At 49.3% G+C, this 25,374-nt stretch overlaps 1 protein-coding gene across 1 annotated transcript in view; it reads left to right on the top strand.

The window, feature by feature from the left end:
- SLC39A5 (solute carrier family 39 member 5) overlaps positions 1 to 25,374 on the top strand; it is a 334,372-nt gene that overhangs the window by 176,707 nt on the left and 132,291 nt on the right. The window contains exons 5-6 of the mRNA XM_069653748.1: positions 18,542 to 18,711; positions 18,833 to 18,985. Coding sequence (XP_069509849.1) covers positions 18,542 to 18,711; positions 18,833 to 18,985 — 323 coding nt within the window. The remainder of the gene's footprint in view (positions 1 to 18,541; positions 18,712 to 18,832; positions 18,986 to 25,374) is intronic.

The raw sequence follows: 25,374 nt of genomic DNA, 5'->3' as shown, positions 1-25,374 counted from the left end.
GGCCCCTGGCATGATATCTGACGGTTTGCACGAATTAGCCTTCCAATGAAGCGTCAGTGGTGACCATGACCTGGTGTGTAGGGGGTGGAATGGTGCACCCTGGATAGGGTTTGCTGGCACTGACCACCAGCGCAGGGATCAGCGGAAAGGGTGTATGAGTGACCGCTTGTCATTCCATTTGCCTGAGATTTGCTTCCAACAGGCATCCAAGAATTCTTGGAGAGGTCTCATCCGTAGCCAGCAGTGCTGTTTCAAGGGGATGGAGGAATACATCATCCAGAGGAGTGATTTCAACGAGGGGACTGACCTTTCATGATAAAAAGTTGGTCTTTGGTAAAATGGCCATAACCCTGTCCACCGTTGGGGTGCCCATGCAGGAAATCGTGTCCAGTTGTGCCCCCAGCAATAGCATCCGCTGTGAAGGAGCAAAGCAGGACTTGATGTAATTGACAGACTCCCAGAGAGGACAAACAGTGCATCAGCGTCGTGGTGTGATGTATGGCCCGAGGAAGGGAATGAGCTCTAACAAACCAGTCGTCCAGGTACGGGTATATGTGGATGCCCCTCCTATCCCCCCAACAAAGGTAGGTTGCCACAGGTGCCAGGCATTTGGTGAAAATCCTTTGGGTGGACTTGAGGCTGAAGGGTAGCACCTTGAACTGATAGTACTGGCCTGCAACTGTGAACCGGAGGAACTTCCTGTGGCACTGATGGATTGAAACATGGAAGTATGCATGCTCCAAGTCTAGTGAAGACCGGAAATCTCCCTGTTGAAGTTGAGTGATATGTTGAAATGTAACCACCCTGAAACTCTGAACGGATGAATTTGATCCATAGACCTAGGTCTAGAATTGGTTTCGAACTGCCTGACTTCTTTCGAATCAGGAAATAACTCTAATAGATGCTGTGCCCCCACTGAGCGCAAGGGATCCATTCTTTTGCTCCGTTGGAGAGGAGCATAAGGACTTTGAATCAAAGCATAGAAAGATGGAGTTCCACTTTCTTGAATGGAGTAATGTTGGACTGTTGGCTTTGAATTCCAGGGTGTGTCCATGCTGTTTTAAGGACAGTACCCACTTGTCCGTGTTGGTGTCAGACTCCTCTGGGACAAAGTGAGAAAGATGTGTGGAAGTGGGGTGCAGTCTTACTGTCTGTTTCGGTCAGTTTACAGCCTTGACCCCCTTGTCTGAGAGGAGCCCTGTCTCTGCTGGCTGCCTCTGTAGGACTGGCACGTGTTCCTGTAGGTGTTTCCAGACGGATCCAAGAGCCTGTCTATTGGCTGCAGGGCAATATGAATCCAAATGACTCCAAGAGAACAAAAGTGATTGCAGTTTCAAATTTAAATGTGAACTCTGTCAATGTTACCGAGAATTCCCAGCCTGGTGATGGGGTAAATATTCAAACAGCATATTAATCTATGAAGGATCCAATGCTGGCGAAATGCAGAGATTTGGGAATCGAATATTCTTTTTAGAAGCTTGCTTAGAAAAGGAAGTAGAGAAATATCAGAGACTTGAATGACTGGTGAATCTAAAGAATGTTTGGGGTTTTTTTTTAGGTTTAGGGATGATTATGTATTTTTTTTTAAAGATGACGGAAAAGAGAACGTTTTTATAGGGAGATTCAATAAACGGGTGACATTTGGAAGGAGTTGGAGTAAATTGAAGGAATAAAGGAAGAGGGAATGGAGTCCACGGGAGAGGCAGTTGGGTGAGCGCGAGATGGAAAGAAGTGGTGTCGGGATCAGTGTGCATAGTAAAGGAGGCAATCTGGGAAGAAGGGGGGAAGGCGATGATACTGAGGGTGTTGAGGGTGATGGAGAGGATGAAAAAGAGGAACAAACCGAAGAGACTTTGTTGGTGATAGTCTGTAAAACCAGTGACAGACAAGAGAAAGGGATTGGGGGGGGCTGAGGAGATGGCTACTTTTTCAACTACTCAATAGCATTCCGAGTGTGGTGTGAGAGTAGGGATGTAGTGCGAAGTAGAAGAGTATCATGTGAGGAATGCAGTGTTAAAGAGAACGGGAGCAGAGCGATTTTATTTATTTATTTTCTTTTTCTCCATCAATGTTCCACTTTAGAGAGATGGAGAAAAAAGTTGGGGAGGAAATGGCGAATCGAGAGTTGAGATCGTAGACTGGAGAGTAGAAGCAGGGAGATTGGGGCACGGCAAGAAAAAAGAGGTGGAGATGGAAGAAAAAAGTAAGAAAAGTGGGTCAAAGGACTGTAGATCATAGCGGGGGAATGAGGATGGTGAAGAGTTGGGGTGGGGGATAGAGGGAGAAATGGAAAGAAGAGAATGGTCCAAAGAGTAAATGGGGTAAGCAGAGACGGGAGAATCCGATGGGAAGGAGGAGAAGATCAAATCAGGTGAAGAACCCGATATATGAGGCCGAGAACAGGGAGTTGGATGTGGATGGCAGGACTTGATGAGAAAAGTAAAGAAATGGGGAGATGCATAATGAAGATTGAAGGTAGAGGGAAGAAGGGATGAAAGAAGTCAAGATCGAGGAAAGGGGAGAGGACTGGGTGGTCGGTAGAATATAAGAAAGGGGAGACGAAGAGGACTGGAAAAAGTGGCAAAGCAATTTTCAAAAGACCGAGATCAGAGGTCGAAGTGGGCGGGGGCGGGTGACCCACTACTTTCTTTTTAAGTTTTACTGTTCCTATACTTTTATCTTCAAAAGCTACCGTTCCGGAATGGTTTAGTTTTAAAATGTAAGTGTAGTAAGCAGTTGAAACTTGCACTTCAGTGCAGTGCACTGAACGTTCCCGTAAACAGCAGGTGTGTTCGGAGTTTGTATTGTGCGTGGTTGGGGTGTGGCGATGGGGTTTGCGGGGAGCTGGGACATAGTTCCACTACTTCTTTTCATGCACTTCGACCACTGACCGAAATACAGGGAGATTAAAAGCTGCAGAGGAATGGAAAAACGGGCCATCACCACTGCCATCAGGACAGGGAGATTGACTAATATTAGTGGTTGGAGTTTTAAGAGGGCATCAGTAATAGTATTGAAAGGACTCCTTAAAGCAGGGCTTCAAGTGGGCCGGGGCCTGCCGAGGCTGGGCCCCGGCAGGCTCCGAAATTTCGTTTTGAGGCGGGGGCCTGCCGGGGCCCACTAATCTCCCCTGGCAGCCCCGGCCACTACACGAAAAGGCATTTTTTTTTCTATAGCCTGAAGCTCTCGCTCCTGAGCGAGAGTTTCAGGCTTCAGAAAAAATGCCTTTTAGCCATAATGGTGGCGCCACACCCGCGAGGCATCCCTTAAATCAAGTGATGCACGTGGGCCGGCGCCACCATTATGGAGAAAACGTGAGGCCGCTGGAAGCAGAGGCCTTGCTTTCTAAATACTGAAGCTCCCGCGGATTCGCGGGAGTTTCAGTCTTTAGGAAAAAGGCCTCTGCTTCCAGCGGCCTCATCCTTTCAGCCTTAATGGTGACGCCGCCCCTCCCCAGCTGGCGAAGGGCAGCATCACTATTAAGGCTGAATAGGCTAGGCGCTGTCCCCTGCCAGGCAAGCCTTTACAAAATAAATGCAGAGATCAACACCCTCTACTCCATTGGGGAGAGGGTGCTAATCTCTACAAAATGCTGCCTGGCAGGGGTGCCAGTAGCCCATTGAGCCGGGGCTCGTCAAGGGGGCGTGGCCTAGCGGGCCATGAAGACCCCCGTTGTTAGGCCACGCCCCCTCGATGAGCCCCGGCTCGATTCGTGTGCCACTTAAGGCACTGGAAAGGAAACATCCATGTTTCAGTGGGACACAAAAGGTGAAGATTACGTTTGAGAACGAAGTGGAGTGAGCCTTATTACAAACGGAATGGGCATTCCAGAGCACTAGGGACATGCACAAAAGGTGGAAAGAGGAAGTAAGGCACATAAGATTATACAAATTGCTAGAACGATAGGAGTGGGCAGGGATAGCCAGTCCTAATAAGGAGGAGAGAAGAGCAACGTGGGAGAGTAGAGGAAAGTGAGAAAGGAATGTGAAACGCCATGACTTGGGCGAAATGTTCATAAATAGTAGGATAGAATGAGTGGGAATTGTAGGAAGAAAACAAGGCGATAAACAGAAAATATGAAAATGCAGCAAGGGAAGATATACACATTGTGCGTAGCATTAAAATGTCTGCCTCCGCTTAGTTTTCCAAAACAAAACGACGCAAATGGCAGTCAGTGTACAACTCGTATTCTTTATACTTGAACCACTGAGCACGCAGAACTGTTGTCAAACAATAAATAAAAATCATGTCAAAGTTGGCAGTAACGGATATTCCAAATGGCTACAGCCCCTGCACCTTTTCTGGAATTTCCAGAAGTTGCAGGAAGACGTTCAATAGGAGCTATGTCCAACCTGAAATCTGTTACGACTGGAGAAAACTGAGGGGGACCTCCGATTACCCCATCCCACTCACTTTGCAGTCTGTCTTCGTCGCCCACAAATTCTGGATCACATCTTTCTTCATTCTCCCATCCCAGTCCCATGCAAGCTGTGGGGGGGTCACAGTTCCGCACCTTTTTGTTGCCCTTTTAACTCTTGTTGTAAATCTTCTGGATTATGCATCTTTTTGTTCCTTTCCGCACTGTGCACTTGAGGTGTTTTATTGACAAACATGAGAATTGACCACTATCATCACCATAGCAAAATGAAATTCGATTAAATGCGTAGTGCCATTGTTCTGTGGTAAACCACATCTTCTGAGTCTGTGCCTGGGGCAAGACGATGTGCGCTTTCCTGCTTTTGTGGAAGGTTCACCAGAGACTGAAGTTAAGTTCTAGACTCGATCCATGCCAGTTACACTAATATCTCAGGAAAGCCAGTATCCAGACTACTCGGCAAAAGATCCTTTTTCTGAAAGAGCGGCTGTACTGTCAGAGGGCTGGGGAGTCTGTGGAAACCAGTGCCTGGATAACTCCTGCCTTTAACTGCTGATTTAAAGATCATTCATTGGACTCTGACCTTGGCAGAAGCACAATAAGGCTCAGCGGTACATGCCTAGTGTTCTGTGGCTTGAACTGCTTGATTTCACATTGTGAGCAGGTCCTTGTGGTAGTGTTTACATGTGGGGAAGCCTGCTGCTGGTGGATGGAGACCTACTGAGTAGAGCACAGCATGCAGCTTCTGCACAGACCAGTGACAATCTGCTGCAGGAATTCACGCGGGTGATGGTACCTTTGCGACCACAAATTAGGAAATGGCGCTTCAAACAATGAGGGTGCTTTCTGCAAAATCTCACTTCTAAGGTAAGCGGAGTAGTGATGGAGGTTAAGAACATGGGTGGAATCAGGACTCTGTATCCGTGCTCCGGACGGGGGTACGGCCTAATGCTAGAAGAGTCAAGTGATCTGAAAATCCTTGTCTTGCAATTTAGTAACTTTCTGATGAGCTAGTACTGTCTTCTGGAGAATATTCTGGTACAGTTGCTCCGATTGCGCCCGCCAGGAAGGTTGTGGGTAAGCTGGATCTTTAGTCAAAGCTTACATTAAAAATGGTTCAAATTAGAGCAAACTATTGATTTTGTGCTGCAACGACCACCTCCAGGCTTTTAACCAAGCAGAAATTACAGACCTTTACTTTTTTTTCTAATTCAGAGACAGGACGACGCCTGTCAATTAACTGGACCCAATTCCACTGCAATGATACTTGATTGACGGTGTTCTGAGGCTACAGGCTGGCTCCCCTTGGTCATTCAGTGCAGATTTGTGATGCTATTCTTTATAGGAGTCTGGCCTGGGAGAGCAGCTTAGGATTTCTTTGTCCTGCTGCAGCTGGGCCATGACATCTTAAAGCGCTGCCCCTCTTGCCCCCTCCGCCCACCTCTGCAGCTGTCTGGTGTGTAACATGGCTTAGACAATCGGGGTTTCCCTAAGCTCCCATGTTTGTATGGCCCTTGAAGCGCAGGCTCTGCTGGGAGTCTTCCTAGTCAACGATGGAGAGAGCGTGGCAGGCTGATTTTGATCTGGGATTATGCGGGATTCCCTAAGGAACCCTATAGCATGACACCCGTAATCTGATTCAAACATCCACTTTAAACTTGGAGTTTTTAGAGGTAAAATATTCTCGCTCTACAGTCAGAAATGCTTCGTCTGCTGGGTTACAACTTTAGGTTTAAGGTGTAGGCAGAGTTTGGCAAGAAAGTGACCATTGGATTCCTCCACTTCCAATCTTCCTGTTACATCTGGCCTTCTCGCATTGTGGGGGGGCAATAGGGTGTCACTTTTATGCTCCACTGCAAAAGAATCCCAGCAAACTTTCTGAATGAATTGATTCACAGGGGTGTGTGAACCAATGAGTTTAGATTCCCCACAAATCGCATAAGACCACATTGTAGATCAGTGAACGCCCTTTAAATGGCCGCTGATGGAACCCTTTCACGGGACATCCCTATTTTGTGATAGCCCGGTTCGGATAGATCCACCAACCATGCTGTTTAAATTACAATGTATATATTTCATTTCCTTAGAGTACATGAGTTATAGTGCCAGCTCTTATAGCTATTTGGCCTGACGAAATGACTACTGCTCTGGAGGAATACAGGGATAGGTAGTGGCTAAAGTGTCTACTGCTACGCGAGGAGTGATCTCGATTTATAAATGTGAAACGGGCACAGCTCTACAGGTATACCTCCTTTGCTTTTTTTGGTAACTTGGGCTGAGCGAAGGCTGTGCACTTCAGGAGGGAGGTGAGCTTGTCCAGATGCACCACAAACAATAGCATAATGGTACCAAAATAAAGTTCAACCAAGGGTCTATGGCAATAGGATGTTTAATTAAATCAACCAAAATGTGCACAACTAATAAAAACCTTATTGGCCCACTGCAGTAATGGAAAGCACAGAAAAAGCAGACTTTAAAATAAAGGGGCTCTTTTGGTTTTGTACTGGGGGGTGGGGGGGTTGTGGGTACACAGGCAAAGACTTAAGCAGCAAAATGCCAAAGTTTATGAAGATCTTTCAAAAGGCAGAGAAGAGGGGCTTAAAGTCACAAAGGCCCTTTAAGGAGTACCAGGGAATGGGGTCACTTCAAATACCGTATGTTCTTGTCTTTGAGGCTTGGAGCTAGGCTTCTGAGATTCCTGAGGTGGTGATTTGGTGTTGGGCTGGTGCGCTTGTCGATTGGGTAAAACATTGTGGTGAGCAGCAACAGCATATGACATGATGAAGTGTGGAGCAGGCAGGTAATGTCGTATGTCACAAGCAATTTGAGGCAGGATCCATGGCCCAGGGCTGTTCCTTGAATTCTTGATTGCTTGGAGACGCAGTTTAAGGTCTTACGGGCAAAGAGATAACTTTCGTCTGCCCTTCCCAACCAGGAAGTTTGTAGAGAGCACTTGCAGGGATATGTTGCCTCTAGTGGCAGTGCCTCGTTTACTGTAGTGCATTCTAACTAGCTGGACATGCAACACGGTCGTTTAGGATGCTTGGCGGCAAGAACTTGTCTCTGTTTTTACCTCTTGAGGATTTTGGAATAGACTATCCACAGAAGAGCTCCAGGTGAATACTTGTTTTGAAGTCGAAACATGAATCTTAGGAGGATTTCCCCCTTATCCAGGCAAAACGCTACAGTGAATTGGTCCACAGCACGCCTGTTAAGAGATAAATCCTGCCTGCTGTAACATGTGGTGTTTGCCTGCTGATGTCATACCCTGAGTACCCTGACTGTAGGGAGTGAGGAGGGGGGGGGGGGCAGGACGCCTGGAGTCCCAGCAAAATCCAAGCTGGTGGAACCCCTCTCTGGAATAAACCTCATCTGGGCTACTCTAACTACATCATCTTCCTCGGTCTGCCTAGTTGAAAGGGATCCAGTAATCTTCATCTTTGTGTGAGAGGGCCATTGGTTCCCAGACAACCTCTAATTAGGGTTCCTGTGCCTTAGAGGACAGTGTCCACCTTCCTCATGGGAATGGGAGACCTCCTCCTGGGCAGGGACCCAGATGGTGGTTGTGTGTCCACCCAAACCAGACAAATGACGCCCACCCAGCCCTGTCATGAATGAATTCCCTCACCAAGCTGAAAATTCCATCCAAATGCGTGTGGCTGCATAATTAGTTAACCTTAGCAACCTCCATGTCATAAGTAGACATTGCGTATGTGTACTGTTTAATTTGCCACCAGGTTACTGGGTTACACAATTATCATGTTTTGAACCAGATGTGCAGAGGACTAAAAAAAAAATCTCCATATGGAAAGAGAGGCCCCCACGAATTGCACAGAGGACCCTGTCCTGCGTGGCCCCCTTGGAGTACTGAAGGCCCCAGATCTTAACAGATACCTGCAGGCAGCCCAAATACCACGTATATTCTCTTGACTTCATAACACAGCCGAGACAAACTGGATCCAACCAGAACACGCAGCTACAAAGATGCAGTTATTGGATCTGTTTGCAATGGGAGGGGGATGCACGCAAAGCAAGCGGGCTCCTGAGCGGGGCGACTTCCGCCTCACTGCCTTATTGGGACAAGGGGCTAAACCTATGGGGGGTGCGTCCGGCCTTGGGTCCTTTCTCTCCAGTCTTGGGCAACTCAGAATTCACCCCTGGATATGATCGGGTGGCCTTCCGGAGATGAGCGCAGGGAGGCTTGAGGAGCGTGTGGTATTGTTTCCAGCAGGTACATCCGCTGTAGTTTTTAAAGGCCAAAGCCAAATTCGGCGCCTCCGAGGAAGACTGGTTCATGTACGTCCAGCTTCGTCACTGGCCTATGAATCAAACCATCAAAAAAGCGGGTAACTAGACAACCCAAGCCACGAGAACCGACAATTCGGGACGATATCCAAAAGAGGAGGATCACACGGTTCTACCGTCTCCTAGATTGGGAAATGGGAGGATGGAACTAGGCCTGCAAATCCCCTCGGAAACATAGGCATCCAATTGGGCCAAAGCAGCCAAATTAACGAGATGCACCACCACTAAGGAGTGCTTATATAAAATATATTTGCGATGGTACGACGGCTCGAAGCACCTACACGGATTCGTCCCATGGTTCTCATTTTAGTGCTGGAGGGGTTGTGGAGAGACTGGGATGCCGGACCACATATGGTGTCTATGCCCAAAGATCCAGCTGTTTTGGAAAGAAATACTTGCCAAACTAAAAGCAATAACTGGCGCTGAACCAGCCCTAGGCCCGCTGATCCTTGTTTTAGGGAGCACACGCAGCATAGAGTAGGACCACATTCAGCATGCCGCTCTCCCAGCTTTACCACGCATGCCTTGAACGCAGCGCGGCTTACAATCACCCAATGCTGGAAACATCCAGAAGGCCCCTGTTAGGACTCTGGTGGACCAGGGTATGGAACACGTGGGCAATGAAGAGGAGGTTTGTAATACTGCAGTGGACCCATGGAAAAATGTCAACATGAGTGGTCCCCTTTCACTGCCTTCTGCTCAAATACACTATCCAACACTCGCAGGCCAAACATTTTTAGATCCTCGTCACTGCTGTGAACCCACCTCGGCTTGGTTAACCCTGACAACGTTTCCGGCATTGGTCATAGGGCTGGACAATTTACTGCAGCTGGACCCCGAGCACGAATGGGTGAGGTCTGAAGTACAGGTGGCAAATGGCACTCCTGGTCGAGGCATGGGGAAATTATGGGCCATCCTGGATCGGGGCTTACTGTTTCATGTTGTCTAGGCTCTGTTGTCTAGGCTCTGCCTAGTGAACGCTATACACATTACGAATCGCTTTGTAACCTGGTTGCTATTACTTGCTGCGAGATTTGTTGCTCAAATGTGTCTGCATTTTTTGGAAATTATTTAGTTTGGAAAAAATAAAATCCGACACCTCTGCCTCTTGGAACTCTGTGTTCCACCAGCTGTTTAGGAATGCCCATGTGACCTTTGAACCTGCCCGGCTGCCACTGCAAGCCAGGCATTGGTGACTGTCACAGCTCATGGTTCAATTATTCATTTAGCATGGAGCATTATGAAAGTGGGGTCTGGTTAGCAGATCCTGCTTTCAGAAACCGAATTACCACATCAAATAACCCTGGAGGATGGCTTGCCATCCCATTTGGCTATAAATGAACCAATGCATAGCTGCAAGTTGTCAATGGATATGTCTCTCTCCCGGCCTTGCCCCGCTTAGCTTTCCATTCGCCACTGTGCATGGAAATGCCAATATGGTCACATGAAAATAGTGTCTCAAAGAATATTTGGGGCTCCTGTATCCTGTCGGGAAATCCTAGCCCGATTGGTGGTTCTTAACTACTGGTCCAAAATCCTACGGCAGTCCAGCCCCACGTGTGCTCTGTTTATTTCATCTCCTTGTGCCTCCGTGTCCAGTATTCACAGCTTGACCTGAGGCAGAGAGACGGCAATCGATTGCATATCCATATCGGGGGCTTCCTCCCACCCAAGATCATCCCTCATGTGCGCTGTGGGATAGGGAACCTCCTTTTTCTTTTTTGCTCACACCTCACTGATGAAGGGCCTTTCAATGGAGGAGACATCAGTTGTAACATGAGGTAGGATCGAGAGTTGGAGGTGAGAGGGTGTACAAGAAAAAAGGCATCAACCAGGATTCTTGCATTCCAACTGCATTCTGGGATGCAGCAGCAAAGGAATGAACAGGGGATTCTGAAAAATGGCGAGGTGCTTGTATGCAGTGGGCCGGGCAAGTCTCTTGCCCATGGGGCTTGAGCAGGAGAGTAGTGGTGTTTCGCTGCTTGGCAGGGTCTTGCGTGTGAGTCTTTTGCGAGCACCATCGTTCACTGCATGATGGTAGTATGGGCCCTGGGCCCACCAGTGCATTCCTCTCGGATATCTGAGCGCCGCTGCATCGGTCTTCAGTCTCACTAGTTTGTGTCTTGAAATGCACAGCGATCTACGGGTCTCATCCCAAAGGGTTGGTTTTTTTCTATGCTCTGCTTTCATAGGGTCCTTTACATCTGCTCAGCGTTTGGCTGGAATTTGAAGTTTCTATACACTTTGACAACTCGGTTCTTTGGGATTTGGTTCCAGAAATGGCAAGTTTCCGTGTACTTGTGTGTCGTGGCCTGTGGCGCACACCGGAAACTTTCTCAGTAGCGCTTCTGCTCTTGCACATTCCGAACTTTGATGGCCTAACTGGTGGACTGAGGTGTCTGCTTAGATCTGCTCCTTTGTGTGGGTACTTTTGGACTGCCCTGGCACTCAGTTTGAGTGATTCCACGCTGAGGTCTGAGAGCCTGTCGAACTCATGATGGCACTTTACTGCCTTCACGAGGCTCCACTTGTGTACTCGTTCAGTTTTGTGGTGCCAGCAGCTCTGCTTTTCTTGTTGCTAAATTTCCTTGGGTGTGGGGGGTGCCAGGCGAGAACAAACACGAGCCCCTTTTACTTAGTTCTCATGGATAGCCAGATCTGGATAGCAAATCTATGGGCCTTATTACGACCCTGCCGGTCCGGAAAGAACCGTGGTGGTTAAACCACCGCCACTGTGCTTTCCAGACCGGCTGACTAAGAGTCCTGCACGTGGGAGGTGTCACTCCCGCCAGGTCTGACCTGGCGGGTTTAACACCACCCGCATGCAGGCGGACATGGAAACACCAGCACCATTACAGCATGGTGCCGGTGTTTCCACTTCCCCAGTCCCTGGGGATTAACAGAATTCCGCCTCCGGAATTACCAGGTTGCCGGGGTTATAATACCTCGTTGATTCCGGCAATCATGGAGGCGGAATGGTAATACGATTCCGGGGTAACCTGCCAGAATTTCCGGCACGGTTACTGCCGGACTCGTAATGAGGCCCTATGACTTAAGCTCCTTCACAGGGACAGCTTCAAGCCATGAACAAGGAGGAGGTAAATCAGTTCAGTGAAATATCTCCATTTTGGATTCCTAATTCCTGTGAACACCATTGTGCTGCAGTTCAGTCATTTGGAAGGCATGTGAGTCTCTTGTTTGGGCTCATAATGACGCCATCCCTCTTTCCATTTGGTCTGCTACAACAGTTCATGCACCGCGCAAAGTCTGTGCTGGTAATTTCCTCATTGAGGCACTCTGCTACTGATACATCCCTCCTTTCTGCGTTGTACACATTGGCATTAATGTCATGCTTGGCAGAGGCAAAACACGCACAAAGCTCCAGAGCATTGACGCACTCTTCTGGTTCTGTGTGCGACCAGCTCTAGTCCTTCCTCTGGGCTAATTATATAGCCCTAGCAACCTGTAGGTTTTAGGTGCGGCTTCCATATAGCTCCATTGACAACTGGGTGTTGCCCATCTTAAGTGCAGGGCATGTTTACTCTTGGCCTAAATGATTTGCCCTCTCTACATTACCAGTGAAAGCCTTACTTTCTGTTCAGAATTGCTCCCTGTGGTGCAGAGTGACATCTTTCAGTGCTACTTTCCACATTAAAGATTAATTCCAAAATGGCTGAATGTTCCATGTAGTTACATTTAGCACACACTTCAACTCTGTCCACTTGTTGAAATAATCATCCAGTACTAACCCTAACCCCCCCTCGCACCCCTCTATTGGACTTGGTGGCTTCAGTTCACTCAAGGCCACTTTCTTCCTTGCCATCCAGTTACATGCCACCACCTCCTACCATGCAGCCTATATCCAGCCACCAGTACAACTCTGGAAAATATGCTTACTGTTCCCTAGTTGGACCCCTGTGAGACAATGTGATGCATTTGATAAATCTTTCCTTTAAGCACTCGTGGCGTTACTCCATGTACCCACCTTGTATGACACGGTTCTACCCGGAGGGCCCTTTACACAAACTGCAATAGTGCCCCTTTCTAGCGCAAAAGGGAATGACCATGGACTTGAGAGCTTGGCTTCTCCTAAACGCTTTGGTTGGACAATTACAGGTCAGAGGGGAGTTTAAATGTATAACCCATAGTTCAAAGATAAACCATGTCATGGGTGACGCTGATCAGCCCAACCAGAATTACGAACTCTGCGTGAGCCGGGTCCTATAAATCCTGCTACATAGCGGCTCAGTGGCAGCTCAACCGCGTTTGCAGGTGTCCCCTGGGGCAAGAAGCTCTGGGGAGCAGACTGGTAGCAGTTTGGATCGCTGTTGTGGGGGGAGGTCCGACAGGGTGTGGAGGCCTATTCTGCTGCTGCGCTGCTGGTATTGAAGTCCTGGGTGTCTCATTTGCCTGGCATGGGTTGCGCTGTCCGGAGACGTGTTGGCATGTCTACAGGAGAGGAGGCATGCCGCCTGTGAGGCAGGGCAAAGCGGCTGGTAGTGGAGGCGGCCTTGCACCTTGGTGAGTGGTGGGCGCGAGGTGGGCTGGAGGCACAGCTCACGGCATCCTTTTTGGTGGAGCTCGGCAGGCGCAGCTGGAGTTCTGGAGCCGCTTGCAGTGACAGCCAGCAAGGCAGCATTTTTCAGGCAGCAGGCAAAGGCAGTCTTCAGCACACCTGCTGCTGTTCTCTGGGCCTGGTGGTGTAGTAAATGTCAAGAGATGGAGCCCCTTTGTTGGAGTGCAGCAGCAGCCTATCCTTGCGTTCTGGGGAGACCCGCAGACCCTGCAGGCACATCGGGGCTCCATTGATTCCATGGAATGAGTCTGTGGGCTGCCAGCCCCTAATGCTTGTGGATTAGCAGTACTGAGGCCTGGTGTTTTGATGTGCCCACAAATCCTTCTATTGGCTGTTGGTCTCCTCCGTGTGGCAACCTGGCTCTACTCCTCTGAGTTTCCACTTGGCTTGGAGGTGTGTGTGGTGTCTGGGTGGCGAGGCTGAAGGTCCGGCCTGTTTCTTGGTGGGGCTCATGACCCAGTCTGGGACTGAGGCTATCCTGATAGTACCAGTGTCCTGCGGGTGATGGAGGTGGAGTGGTGCTGGCTGGAACTAGGGGTAATGTTTCCTGGGGCATATAGGACTGTCCCGCCCTGCTGGTCTGTGAGCTCCCATGCTTGGATTCTCTCCCCCAGGGGGCTTTTTGTGGTGCCTGTCGCTGGCAACCCTCTGGCTCCATGATGACCGACAGAAAAAAACTGTTCTTTGAGGGGGTCTCCTCCTCCAGGATGCCCCGCTCTCAGGCACAGCAAGGGGATCCGGGGCCAGTGGCGGCGGCTCTCAGAGTGGTGTCCCAGGAGTCCGAGGTGGACATTAGGGCGATTCTGCTGGACCTCAAGGCTGGGATTGGAGGACTTGACTCCAGGTTGGACTCGCTCTACTCAAAAGTGGATATGTTGTAGCACCGATTGGATAAGCACAGAGATCGCCTGGATGAGGTGGAACACAGAGTATCGGGGCTTGGGGATGGCTTGGTGTCACTCACAGCAAAGGCGTCTGCACTGGAGGTGCAGCTCAAGGTGGCCTCCGCCAAGAATGAGGGCTTGCAGGGCCCCATCGTAGTGCGACTCTTGAACTACCAGGAGCATGACACTATGCTTCGCCTTTCACGACACAAGAGGGAGCTGCAGTTTGATGGAGATACGTTTCAGGTTTTCCCAGACTGCTCGGCCGCTGTGCAGGCATCCAGGAAGTTCTTTGTGGGGGTCAAGCACGGACTTTATGTCTTAATACTCAATGCTGTTCCCTGCAAAGCTGCAGATTCATCCTGAAGGTAAGGTCCAGTTTTTCATATCTCCTGAGTCCGCAAGCTCCCTTTTCGATGGGATTGATAAAATACACCACCTCAACCATCCGAGGCCCCGGAAAGGTGCGTGGACCCACGGCCAGGAATGCCAGGAGGACCCCTGAAGGCTGGCCGATGTGAGTCTGGGCTGTGGGTTTGCAGCCAGTGACTGTTGGCATTTCATATCCTATTGGCCCGGGCCAATTTCTCCATCTTGTTGAGGGGTTGAGCTGGTTCGTGCTGGGGTGGGCACTGTTTGCATCTTTTAATATTTTTTTGTGGGTGGGGTGCAATTGGGGAGGGAACGGGGAGTGTTCTTCGTGTGGGTTCGAGTTGCCTCTGTGAGGGGGGGACAGTGTGGGGGGGATTGTTTTGGGGGGTGTTTGTTTCTGGACTCCTGCATGAGCACAGTGGCCCACTGGCATACTGTTGTTGCTACCTTGTTGGAAAGTTTGGTGATGGGGCAGGGCGATGCACACAGTGTTTGGAACCCAGGGGGGAATGAGCCTTAAGATTGCCACATGGAATATCAGGGGGGAAATCAGCCCTCTAAGGCCCGGAGGCTAATGCTTAGGCATCAAGTGGATGTGGTGTTCATCCAGGAACCTCATCTGACGACTTCTTCTGGGCTTCTTCCTGGGGCTGCCACAGGTACTACAGCTTGTATTCATCCTATGCGAGGGGTGTGGCGACACTGATCAGTAAGGCCGAGGTCAAGTTTAGGCTCACCTCGGTGGCGAGGGATGATGAGGGACAGGCACTGTTGGTCTGTGGTGTTCTGGAAGGCGTGAGTGTGTCGCTGGTTAACACTTATGGCCAAACGTGGACAGCGCCAGTTCCTTTGACTGGCTGACGGTGCAGCTGACAGGGTACCAGGAATCTACTATTGTGTGGGGTGGGGATCTTAATACAGCGCTGGACCCAGCCTGCAATAGATCCGGGACTGGAGGGGCACACCAATCAAAAGCAAGTAGGCAAATTATGGATATCTGTGCCACGTATGATTTGGTGGAGCCTTGGAGAGTGCAGCTCCAGGACATTCGTGATTATACCTTTCACTCCTGGGTGCATGGCTTCAGTTCCCAGCTGGACTATTGTCCCGCAGTGCTGGGTCTCTCTTAGTAATAGTCAGATTCTTCCCCTGACACCCTCCGACCACTCGCATGTCGTCCTGGAGTACCTGATTGATGGGAGTTTGGGGAGAGGCATGCGTGGCACTTTAAGCCTGATGCACTGACGGATATGGTTGTCCACCAGGAGCTCCACAACGAGATAGTGACGAATTTTGCGCACAACGAATGCCCTGTCCCGTCGCTTGGGGTAATCTGGGACTGTTTTACATTTTATCTTAGGGGGTGTCTTTATGGCCAAAGAACATGGGATTCTCCAATTGATAAGGGGGGGAACTGGAGGCTAGTGAGGGGCACTTGAAATGGCTGGAGGGTGAATTTGACTCTGGGGCAGATCCCAGGGTCCTTGCTGCATTGCAGCAGGAATTGGATGGGTTTCAGGTAGCGGCAGCTAGGGAGATCAAGTGCCTCAGCTGGGGTTGCACTATATGGCAAAGGGCAAAAGCTGGGGCACTGTTGGCCTGGCTGCTGTTGGCAGACAGAAGGCCACTGCACATAGTGTATTCGGGACCCCCTGGGAATCTCCCTTTATGCAGAAAGACATTGCTGTCACGTTCCGGGCGTTAGTCTGTATGCATCAAGTTACACCCAGGATTCGGTGAGTCTGCAGCATTATTTGGACGATCTAGAATTGTAATGGGTGGACTCCCCACTGCGGGAGGCGCCTAACTGCAGTGCGAGGTGTCCTTAGATGAGATTTTGGCAGCCATTAAAGAGCTGCCCAGTTCTAAAGCCCTGGGTCCTGATGTCCTCTTTGGGGAGTTGTACAAGGCATATGCACCCATCCTCGCTCCCATGTTGCTGCGGGTGTATGATGAATCTCTCATGCAGGGGAGTTTGACCCCCAACCCCTCAATCCTCGAGGCCAATATTACTCTATTGCATAAAACGGGGAAGCTGTCTGAGAAGTGTTCTTCCTAACAGCTGATATCTTTGATTAATGTCAACAATAAGATCTTTGCAAAGGTGCTGGCTAAACAACCCCTCCTTAAGATTCCTGGGCTGGTGCTGGCGGATCAGTCAGGGGTTATATCTAGTAGGAATACGTCCTTCAGCCTGCATCATCTGTGGGGGGGGTTTGTCTGCATTGGCACTAGAGTCCCAGGCGGTCGCAGTGCTATTGGATGCTGAAAAAGCATTTGACTCCGTCGAATGGCCCTTCGTTTTTTCTGTGGTGCAGAAACTGGGCCTAGGGTTGCATCTCATGTTCCTGGTGTCTCACCTATATGCGGGCCCGACTCCGAGGATAGTGGTGGGGCACCACTAGTCTGAGACTGTTGATATGGGGCAAGAGACGAGGCAAGACTGCCCATTGTCTCAACTACTTTTTGCCCTCGCAATTGTGCCCTTGGTGGCCACCCTGTGGGAGAGGCACATCCAAAGGGGCTTGCAACTGGGCCCACATAGATGGATCATTTTGATGTATGCAGATGATATGGCCCTATTCCTCATCAACTCCAGTCAAAATCTGCCCACTGTGATGCGCAAGGTGGTTGTTTGGGGAGTTTTACGGGTTGCGGGTCAATCCGAGAAAATCAGTGGTCTTTCTGCTGACTGAGGGTACAGCAGTGTTTTAGGAGTTTGGGCTCAAGTAGGAGTCTGCGGGGGTTCGGTATTTTGGGGTGGAGTTCTTGCAGGACCAGTCCGCTTTGTTTCGTGTGATAACTATGGGAGAGTTATCAGAGATCTCTGACCTAGTGGCGAGATGGCACACTCTCCCTCTGACTTTGCTGGCCCGCATCTCTGCGATCAAAATAATGGTCTTGCCCAAATGTCTCTATCATTTTCTTAATGTTCCCTTGTTCCTGTCCTCAGACTTCTTCCTCAGTCTGCCGTAGGTCCCTTGCTCGCTGTACCATAGGGAACCACCTCAATGAGGAGGCCCAACAAGGCCGAAACATGTCTGGGGTTGCTTGTGTTTCTGTGCAGAGGGGACCTGGCCTAGCAGTTCGGGCTGGGCTGCTACCATTGATGGCAGTACCTGATTGATTTGCATATGGCTGGAACCCTTTTGCAATGGCACAGATGAGCCAAAAAACAGTGGTGTGGAAGGTTTGCCAGTGGTTGAGATTTATTCAAAACCTTCCACCCATCACTTTTTTGGTTACAGGGTCTCGGGTATGACTGGGGAACAGCTGGGTCATGATCCCATGGTGGTGCTCATAGGGTGTACAAGGAGCATCCCACATCGTGTTCGCCAGCTCATCAGCCTGCTCTTGGTGGTGGCCCACTGAATGGTCGCCATGTTCTGGTGGAAGGGTCATCCACCCAGCATGCACCTATGGCTGAGTGATGTAGCGTATTGTCATGTCTTGGAGACAATGTTTATTCAGACCATGCCATTGCATGCTCGTCCGCCTGATGTGTGGGCACTATATGTACAATACTTGCTTACTGCTGAAGATTAACTGCATTGTCGTTCAATGGTGGATTGCCTCTGTTATGTGTATTGCCGCCATATGATGCTCTCAATTCATGGTGGGTTAGTTTTTGCTCTGAACTCCTTGTGGGTGTTTGTGTTGTAAACTGCATAAATAAAGATTAAAAAAGAAATGTAAACCATGTCATAATTCCTCTTATTAATTCCTACATGTCGTTGAGCTCTACCACTGCTGCAGTGTGTATTCTCATTTATAGTAGCATATGCCCCTGGTCCCCTCATGACTGGACCCACGTGTTAAAGGGTGACTAGAGGTAAAGAAATATTGGCAGCCTTGTTAAAAAATCAAATAAAAACAGGAACACGATAGCTACCACTGATTTCTCACAAAGTAAACATTTTAAAATGCTGTTTCCCAATTCGCTTTGGAATATTCCCCTCTGTAGCCTTCCACTTTAGTGTCATCAAGCTGTAAATGAGTTTATCTTAATTGTGATCTTTTGACTTGCAGTGCTTGGTTTTGGCTTTCTTGCCATTACTGTAATCAGTGTACCCTCCTTGCTGGCAATCCTACTTGTGCCCTTCCTGAGTCGCAGTATTTTCCACTTCCTGCTGGTTTTCCTCGTGGCGCTTGCCGTTGGGACACTCTGTGGCGATGCCTTGCTCCATCTCCTACCGCATGTGAGTGCCTTCTATCCTGCTATGCCATTTGTGTCGTGTGCCCTAACTGTACAATTGGGGAGTCTTTTGGAGCTTTAGTAGCCAGAGCAGAAGCCCAAACTAGGTGTTCTTTCTTTTGTAGGCACAGGGAGGACACCAGGAGGCAACTGGTTTGAACCGGATGGAATGGCCCGAGGACAGCATTTTGAAGGGTCTCTCTGTGTTGGCTGGGATTTACCTGCTTTTCCTCATCGAGAACATTCTGGGGCTGGTCAAATATAAACGGAAGAAAAAGGTAACTTCAATTGAGATTGAGTACGTGAGAAAGGGGGCTTAGCAGTACAGTGCACTGAGGTGTACCCAACAGGTGCAAACCACTAAGGTGCAAAGGGAAAGGCCTAGACCATAGATGTATAAAGTCCCTGGCGATGTGTCCTTGCAAACTGACATCCCTTCCATCGAGTGATCGAAGTGGGCAGGAGCGGTACTTGTTTAATTAAGTTTTACTGTTCCTATACTTTGATTTTGAAAAGAAACCGTTACTGAATGGTTTCATTTTAAAATAAAAGTGTAGGAAGAAGTTGAAACTTCCACTTTCAGTGCATTGTACTGAACATTCCCCCTAAAAGCAGGTGCATGTGTTTGGGTGTTTGTATTGTGTGTTGGAGGAGGCATGGTAATGGGGTTTGAGAGAAGCGGGGGCCGGCCAGTAGGGAACATAGTTCCACTACTTCTTTTCATACACTTTGGCCACTGCTTCCATCATGTTCTGAAGAGCCCAGCCTTATAGGGAATACCACAAGGCCAGAGTGGACGAACGTCTGCAAAGTTCCAAAGAAGACTGGCAGCCATCCTTCTACAAAATTATAGTCTGTATTTAAAAACCATGGTAGATTCACAAACGAGGAGAGTGATCTGGGCAAATTACAAAAGTGCCCTGAGGAGCAAATTGTTCGCTGTAATGTGAACCCAAATGGACAGTCACTACTTAACCTTGTTTTACCCCCCCGCTGCCCCCAACCAGACGTGTTTGAACATGCCCAGGCATCACAAGTGATCTAAAATTGACTGTCCCGAAAAGTGAACTTGGTCAGCTGAATAGGAAGACACTGGTGGCATAGCAAACCTCTGTCTCTGCCTAGTCTGGCCTGGCCTGTTATGCCAGTCACCCCTGTAATGGGGAGAGGGTTGGGGGAGGAGGGATCCAGCCTCAGCATTTTGGAGCACTGAATGTCAGGTTTATTTTTTTTTTTAAAACTCTTTTTATTGAAGTTTACAACAAGTCCAAAGAAATGAACAGTTCCTCCCTCCCACCCCACCCCCTCTCTCCCCCTTCCCCTGCAAATTGACGAGCATTTAAAATCAGAATCAACTTCGTTCCGGGCGGACCCCCCAGATTTATTGTAGGTCCAATAGTCTCAGACGTTGTGCACCAGATCACTCTGTAGTCCTCTTTAAAAAAAAAAAGCCATTATTTCCCCACAATCCGCAGCAAGGTTCTGCACTTTATCGTCCATGGTGTAAGTTGTCCACTCCAAGGCCACTATTTCCCAAATGTTCCGTAGCCAATCCTGGTACAAGGGGGTCTCGGGGCTTTTCCACCTCTGCGCTATTAACATCATAGCAGCAAGAGTCAGGACCACCCTAGCTTTCTCTCTTCCTCTGCGTCCACCCCCCTCCGAAGCCCCACGAATGCCCAAGAGAATCTGCACCGGTGTCCCTTCGTCTCCCGGGCCAAAGGCCTGTTCCTGTGCCCTTTGTACCTCTTCCCAAAAGGGTTAGATCTTGAGGCATTTCCACCAAATATGTTCTGCTGTTCCTGCCAACCCACATCCCCTCCAACAGCTACCCGATCGTGCCGGGAACATCTTATGAAGCTGGGCGGGAGTATGCCACCCGAATAAAATCTTGTACCACGCTTCCTGTAGCTGGGTCGCTCTAGCCAGTTTAGGTATCCTCCTCCATAACTTCTCACACTCATCCCTACCAATGTCTCTACCTAGCACCTGATCCCACTTCTGCATGTAAGCCCACTGAGAATCTGTGTGGGAGCTAACTAAAATGTTATATATATTAGAAATTAGGCTCTGCGTTCTGTCGTTGGTTAGAAGGAATCTCTCAAAGCGCGTGGGTTCCCTTGTTGCTGCCTTTCTGACTCCCGGGTAAAGAACCCAGTGTCTTATCTGTGCATATCTCAACCTTTCCCCCTCCTGTATTGCGAATTCTCGCTGACATTCTTCAAACGAGAGCAATTCTCCCCCCGAAACATATCACATAGCTTCCTACAGCCTCCCTCTTGCCATCTCGCAAACGCACCTTTCTCCAGACCCGGGGTGAAATCTCCATTGCCAAAAATGGGGGTAAATGGCGATGGGTACGTAGTGATTCCCCTAGATCCCACCAACCTATTCCAGGTGTCCACCATTAGCTTGGTTATTGTGCTTTCATAGTGGTGCTGGGGTCAATGCACTTTTGGCAGCCAAAGCACTTCTGCTAGGTTGTGATGAGCCACCGCCCTATCCATTCTTACCCAGAGTTTATCTTGCTGGCTTTCTTCCCCTTTCAACCATCCCCTAATGATTCGGAGCTGAGTTGCTTCATAGTACTGCCCAAAATTTGGTAACACTAAGCCTCCTTCCCCCTTTGGAGCCATCAATAAACTACCACTCACCCTGGATCTCTTCCCTTCCCAAACAATCTTTAGTCAGGGAGTTCACCTCCTTAAAGTTCGAGGGGACCGGCTGCGGGATCGCTTGAAATAGGTACAGTAGCCGCGGGAGTGTTACCATCTTTACCGCCGCTATTCGCCCCAACCAAGACACCCTAAGACCCCGCCACCTTTGGTAATCCCTCTTAATTGCTTTAAGAAGAGGGGGGGAAGTTTGCTGAATACCACCCGGCTAAGGTTGCTGTAATTCTCACCCCTAAATATCTAATCCCTCCCGGGCTCCACAGAAGATGAGTGCTTCCCTTTAGCTCATCCCGTTCCCTTCCCCTTAGCGTTAGATTTAGGACCTCAGATTTGTTAGCGTTTATCTTTAATCCTGAGACCTCCCCACATTTTTCCAGCAAGGACATGCTAGTCTGAAGCGATTCGCTCGGCGCTGTCAGCATGACGAACATGTCGTCAGTGAAGGCTGTGACTTTCTGTTGTACCCCCCCCCCACCCTTGAATGGGATGCCCCGTATTCCCGCCGCCTCCCTTATTGCTTGCAGATGAGGCTCCAATAAATTGCGTAGAGAATTGGGGATAGTGGACAACCCTGTTTTGTTCCCCTCTGCAGATTTACCCGTCTGGAAGGAGTCCCATTCACCATTATTCTTGGTAATTGGCCTGGACCATTGTCATGAATTCTTCCCTAAAGCCCATCTTCTCCATTACAGGGAACAGGAAGGAACACTCTACGCGGTCAAATGCTTTTTCCGCATCGAGAGTCGGCAAGACCGCGGGAGTGTTCGTTCTCTGGGCCTTTTCGACTAAATGGGCTACCCGTCTGATATTATCCTCTGTTTGTCTGCCTTTGACGAAGCCTGCCTGATCGGGATGCATCAGAAGAGGGAGAATGGCATCTAATCTATTTGCCAGAATCATTGTATATATTTTTGCATCTATATTGATCAAGGCAATGGGTCGAGAGGCTGCCCTCTCTTCTGGGTCTTTATGTAGTTTTAGAACGAGGGTCACCTTTGCTTCCTCCATAGGCAGGCAATTCTACCTGACTGCCGAAACGAATTAAACAGGGAGGTCAATTGAGGGGCCAGCTGTGAGATAAAAAATTTGTAAAAGGATGCAGTATAGCCATCCGGGCCCGGGGCTTTGTTGACTGGGAGGGCTATAATGACCCCTCTAACCTCCTCTTCTGTGATTTTTCTGTTGAGGGCCTCCCTCGTCTCCCTACCAATTTCCCATAACTGTACCGATTGTAAGAACTTTTCCTGCTTATCACTACTTGGATTTTGGGATGCATAAAGGGAATCCTAATACCCCGCCAGAGCCTTCTGTATTTCTTCCCGCTTTGTGACTCTATCCCCCGAGGCCAATTTCAGCGCTGAAATTGCATTTTTCGCCCTTTTTCCCCTGAGTAACCGTGCTAAGAGGGTGTCAGCTTTATTTGCCTTTGCATAGTATTTTTGTCGCACCGCCAACAGTGCTCCCTCCGCATTCTTGGTACGCAGGAGTTCCAACTGCCCCAGTGCTCCCCTGTATTCCTGCATAGCCACCTGAGAATGAGTCTTTCCTGCTGCCTGTCTAGCCGCTTCCACCTCAACCTCTAATTGGGCCTTAAAAGCCTTCAATTGTTTCACTCGGAAAGCAGCTGCTGCAATTAAGTCCCCCTTGATGGTAGCCTTAAATGCGACCCACCTCACCCCCTCTCCCATATCCTCCTTCCTGTTGACAGCAAAGAAGACTTTAATCTTCTCTTCGATGACCCCACGTACTTCCGGGTCCCTTAGGACCGCCCTTGGTAATTTCCAGCCCCATACTCCTCTCACCCTTCGACCCAGATCCAGCACTGCCGAAACTATTTTATGGTCCGCTATTCCTATCGGACCCCTATTCACCTCCCGGATGCCACCAACTAGACCCACCGAAGGCCATATATAATCTATTCTGGATTGCGAACCATGAACTCCGGATAAGAAGGTATAACACTCCTCTTCCCCGTTTAGTTCTCTCCATAGGTCTCTCAAACCCAGCTCACCAATCTTTTCCTTCAATTCAGTCGACATTACCGCCCCTCCTCCCCTTACCAGTTTGCCATCTCTGTCCCTCTCCCTATCCCAAGCTATATTAAGGTCTCCCATCAATACAATCTGACCCCATGATTGTTCTTCCAGCACTTTCAGAACCTGCAGCAAAAATTGTTCCTGACCGGAGTTAGGGGCATACACAACCGCAATGGTGTAAAGTGTGCCCTGATATCTCCCCCTGACCACCAGAAATCTCCCCTCTTTGTCCCTTGTTACTGTATCAACTCTGAAGTCAACCGAATTCCTAATGGCCAGGGCCACCCCCCTTGCTTTACTTTGCCCTGAAGCATGAAGAATCTGATCGAATCCCTGCAGCTTCAGTCTTCCCTGATATTTGCCCAGAAGATGCATTTCCTGGAGCCCCATAATGTCAGGTCTTTCTTTTCTAGTGAAGTGCTCCAGCTTTTTCCTCTTTAGAGGGGAGTTCAACACTCTCACATTATGTGTTAGCCACTTAAGAGGTCAGGACTTGAAATCTGGTTTCCCCTATAAGCTGTTAGGCTCCCACCTCCCCCTCCCTTAAATGACTAGTCAACCCCCTCCCCTTGTCCCTCTCCCAACTCCCCCCCTACCCCCTGGAAGGACAATCCCTTCCCACTTACTCTCCACTCCTAACTCAGACATTTCCGCCCTTTCCGTTCCCAAAATGGTTGCTCCCCCTATGACCCCTAGTTTCAGTTCACCTTTTAGAGGCCCACCACCCCTTTTACCGCTGGCGTAACTCAGGAGACAGACAAAGATTAATTTCTCTCTTCACATGGGTTTTCTTTTCACAGCCTCTTATCCATTCCGTCTCTTCTTCTCCTTTTCTCTCCCACTGTCGTCCATTCCCAGGGTTTCAGTCTGGGACGACCAGACGTGCTCTGCTCTCCTGAGCTCGACAGGGTTTCCTCCAACTCTATTCGGAGGAGGTCAGCTCCTTCCTGCAGGGAAGTGATACGCCTCAGGGCCCCTTCCCATTCAAAAAGCATACCAAATGGGAATGTCCATTTATATCGCAGACCCTTCTCATTGAGAGCCTTCAACAATGGTCCCATTTGTCTCCTTTTCATTAGTGTGCTGCTTGCCAGGTCCTGAAATAGTGCGATATGTTGACCTTTGAACTGTATGGGTTCCCGCTGCCGTGCTGCTTGCAGAACTGCCTCCTTCTGGGAATACCTAGTAAATGCTACTAGTACATCTCTAGGCCTCACCATCTGACTTTTGGCCATCCGCCCATTTCTATGCACTCGATCCAACTCAATCTTCTCGGGGCTCCCTTCGTCCAGGATTTCCGCGAAAATGCCTTGGAGCACCACTTTCAAGTCCTTGTCTAATACCGACTCCGGCAGCATTTTCACTCTGATATTGATCCTTCAGGATCTATTTTCCAAATCTTCCATTTGAATTTCGAGATTTTGTTGCCACATCCAACCTCTCAATGGCTTCGCTATTGGCCGATTGTTTCTTCATCTACTTCTTGATGGCCCCTTTCCAGCGTGTCCGTCCTCTCCCCCAAATTCTGCATCTCCTGTCTTATCTCCCCTAGTCAGGTCCCCCAAATTCTGCATCTCCTGTCTTATCTCCCCTAGTCAGGTCTGCGCGCATAAATTGAAATTGATCTTGGAAAGTTTTAGCCAGTGTAGATTGTAATGCATGCAGCTCCCCCAGAAATTCCTGTCTGGACATAACAGTTTGTTCTTCCGAGGCCCCTCGGGCGGAATCCTCCCCCAACCTCTCTTGAAAAGTCACATGGCCCTCCTTTGATGTATGCACAGGCCAGATTGCAGGGAGTGTGCCCGACACGTCTCCCCCCCCCTTTCCTTTGGCTTTCGTGGTCATGCTGCTTCCTTCCCGTCCTTTGTGCCTAAATCATTCTCCCGGAAGTCTATCCATGACCAAACTTCGTCCCAGAGAACCTCCTCTGAGCTGTGGAAAAGCTGTGATTTGTTG

The sequence above is a fragment of the Ambystoma mexicanum genome, chromosome 3q, assembly GCF_040938575.1.
Source record: "Ambystoma mexicanum isolate Mex_15411 chromosome 3q, UKY_AmexF1_1, whole genome shotgun sequence".
Lineage (NCBI taxonomy): Eukaryota > Metazoa > Chordata > Amphibia > Caudata > Ambystomatidae > Ambystoma > Ambystoma mexicanum.
Note: the sequence above shows the minus strand (reverse complement) of the source record. Positions and strands in the feature narration are given on the sequence as shown.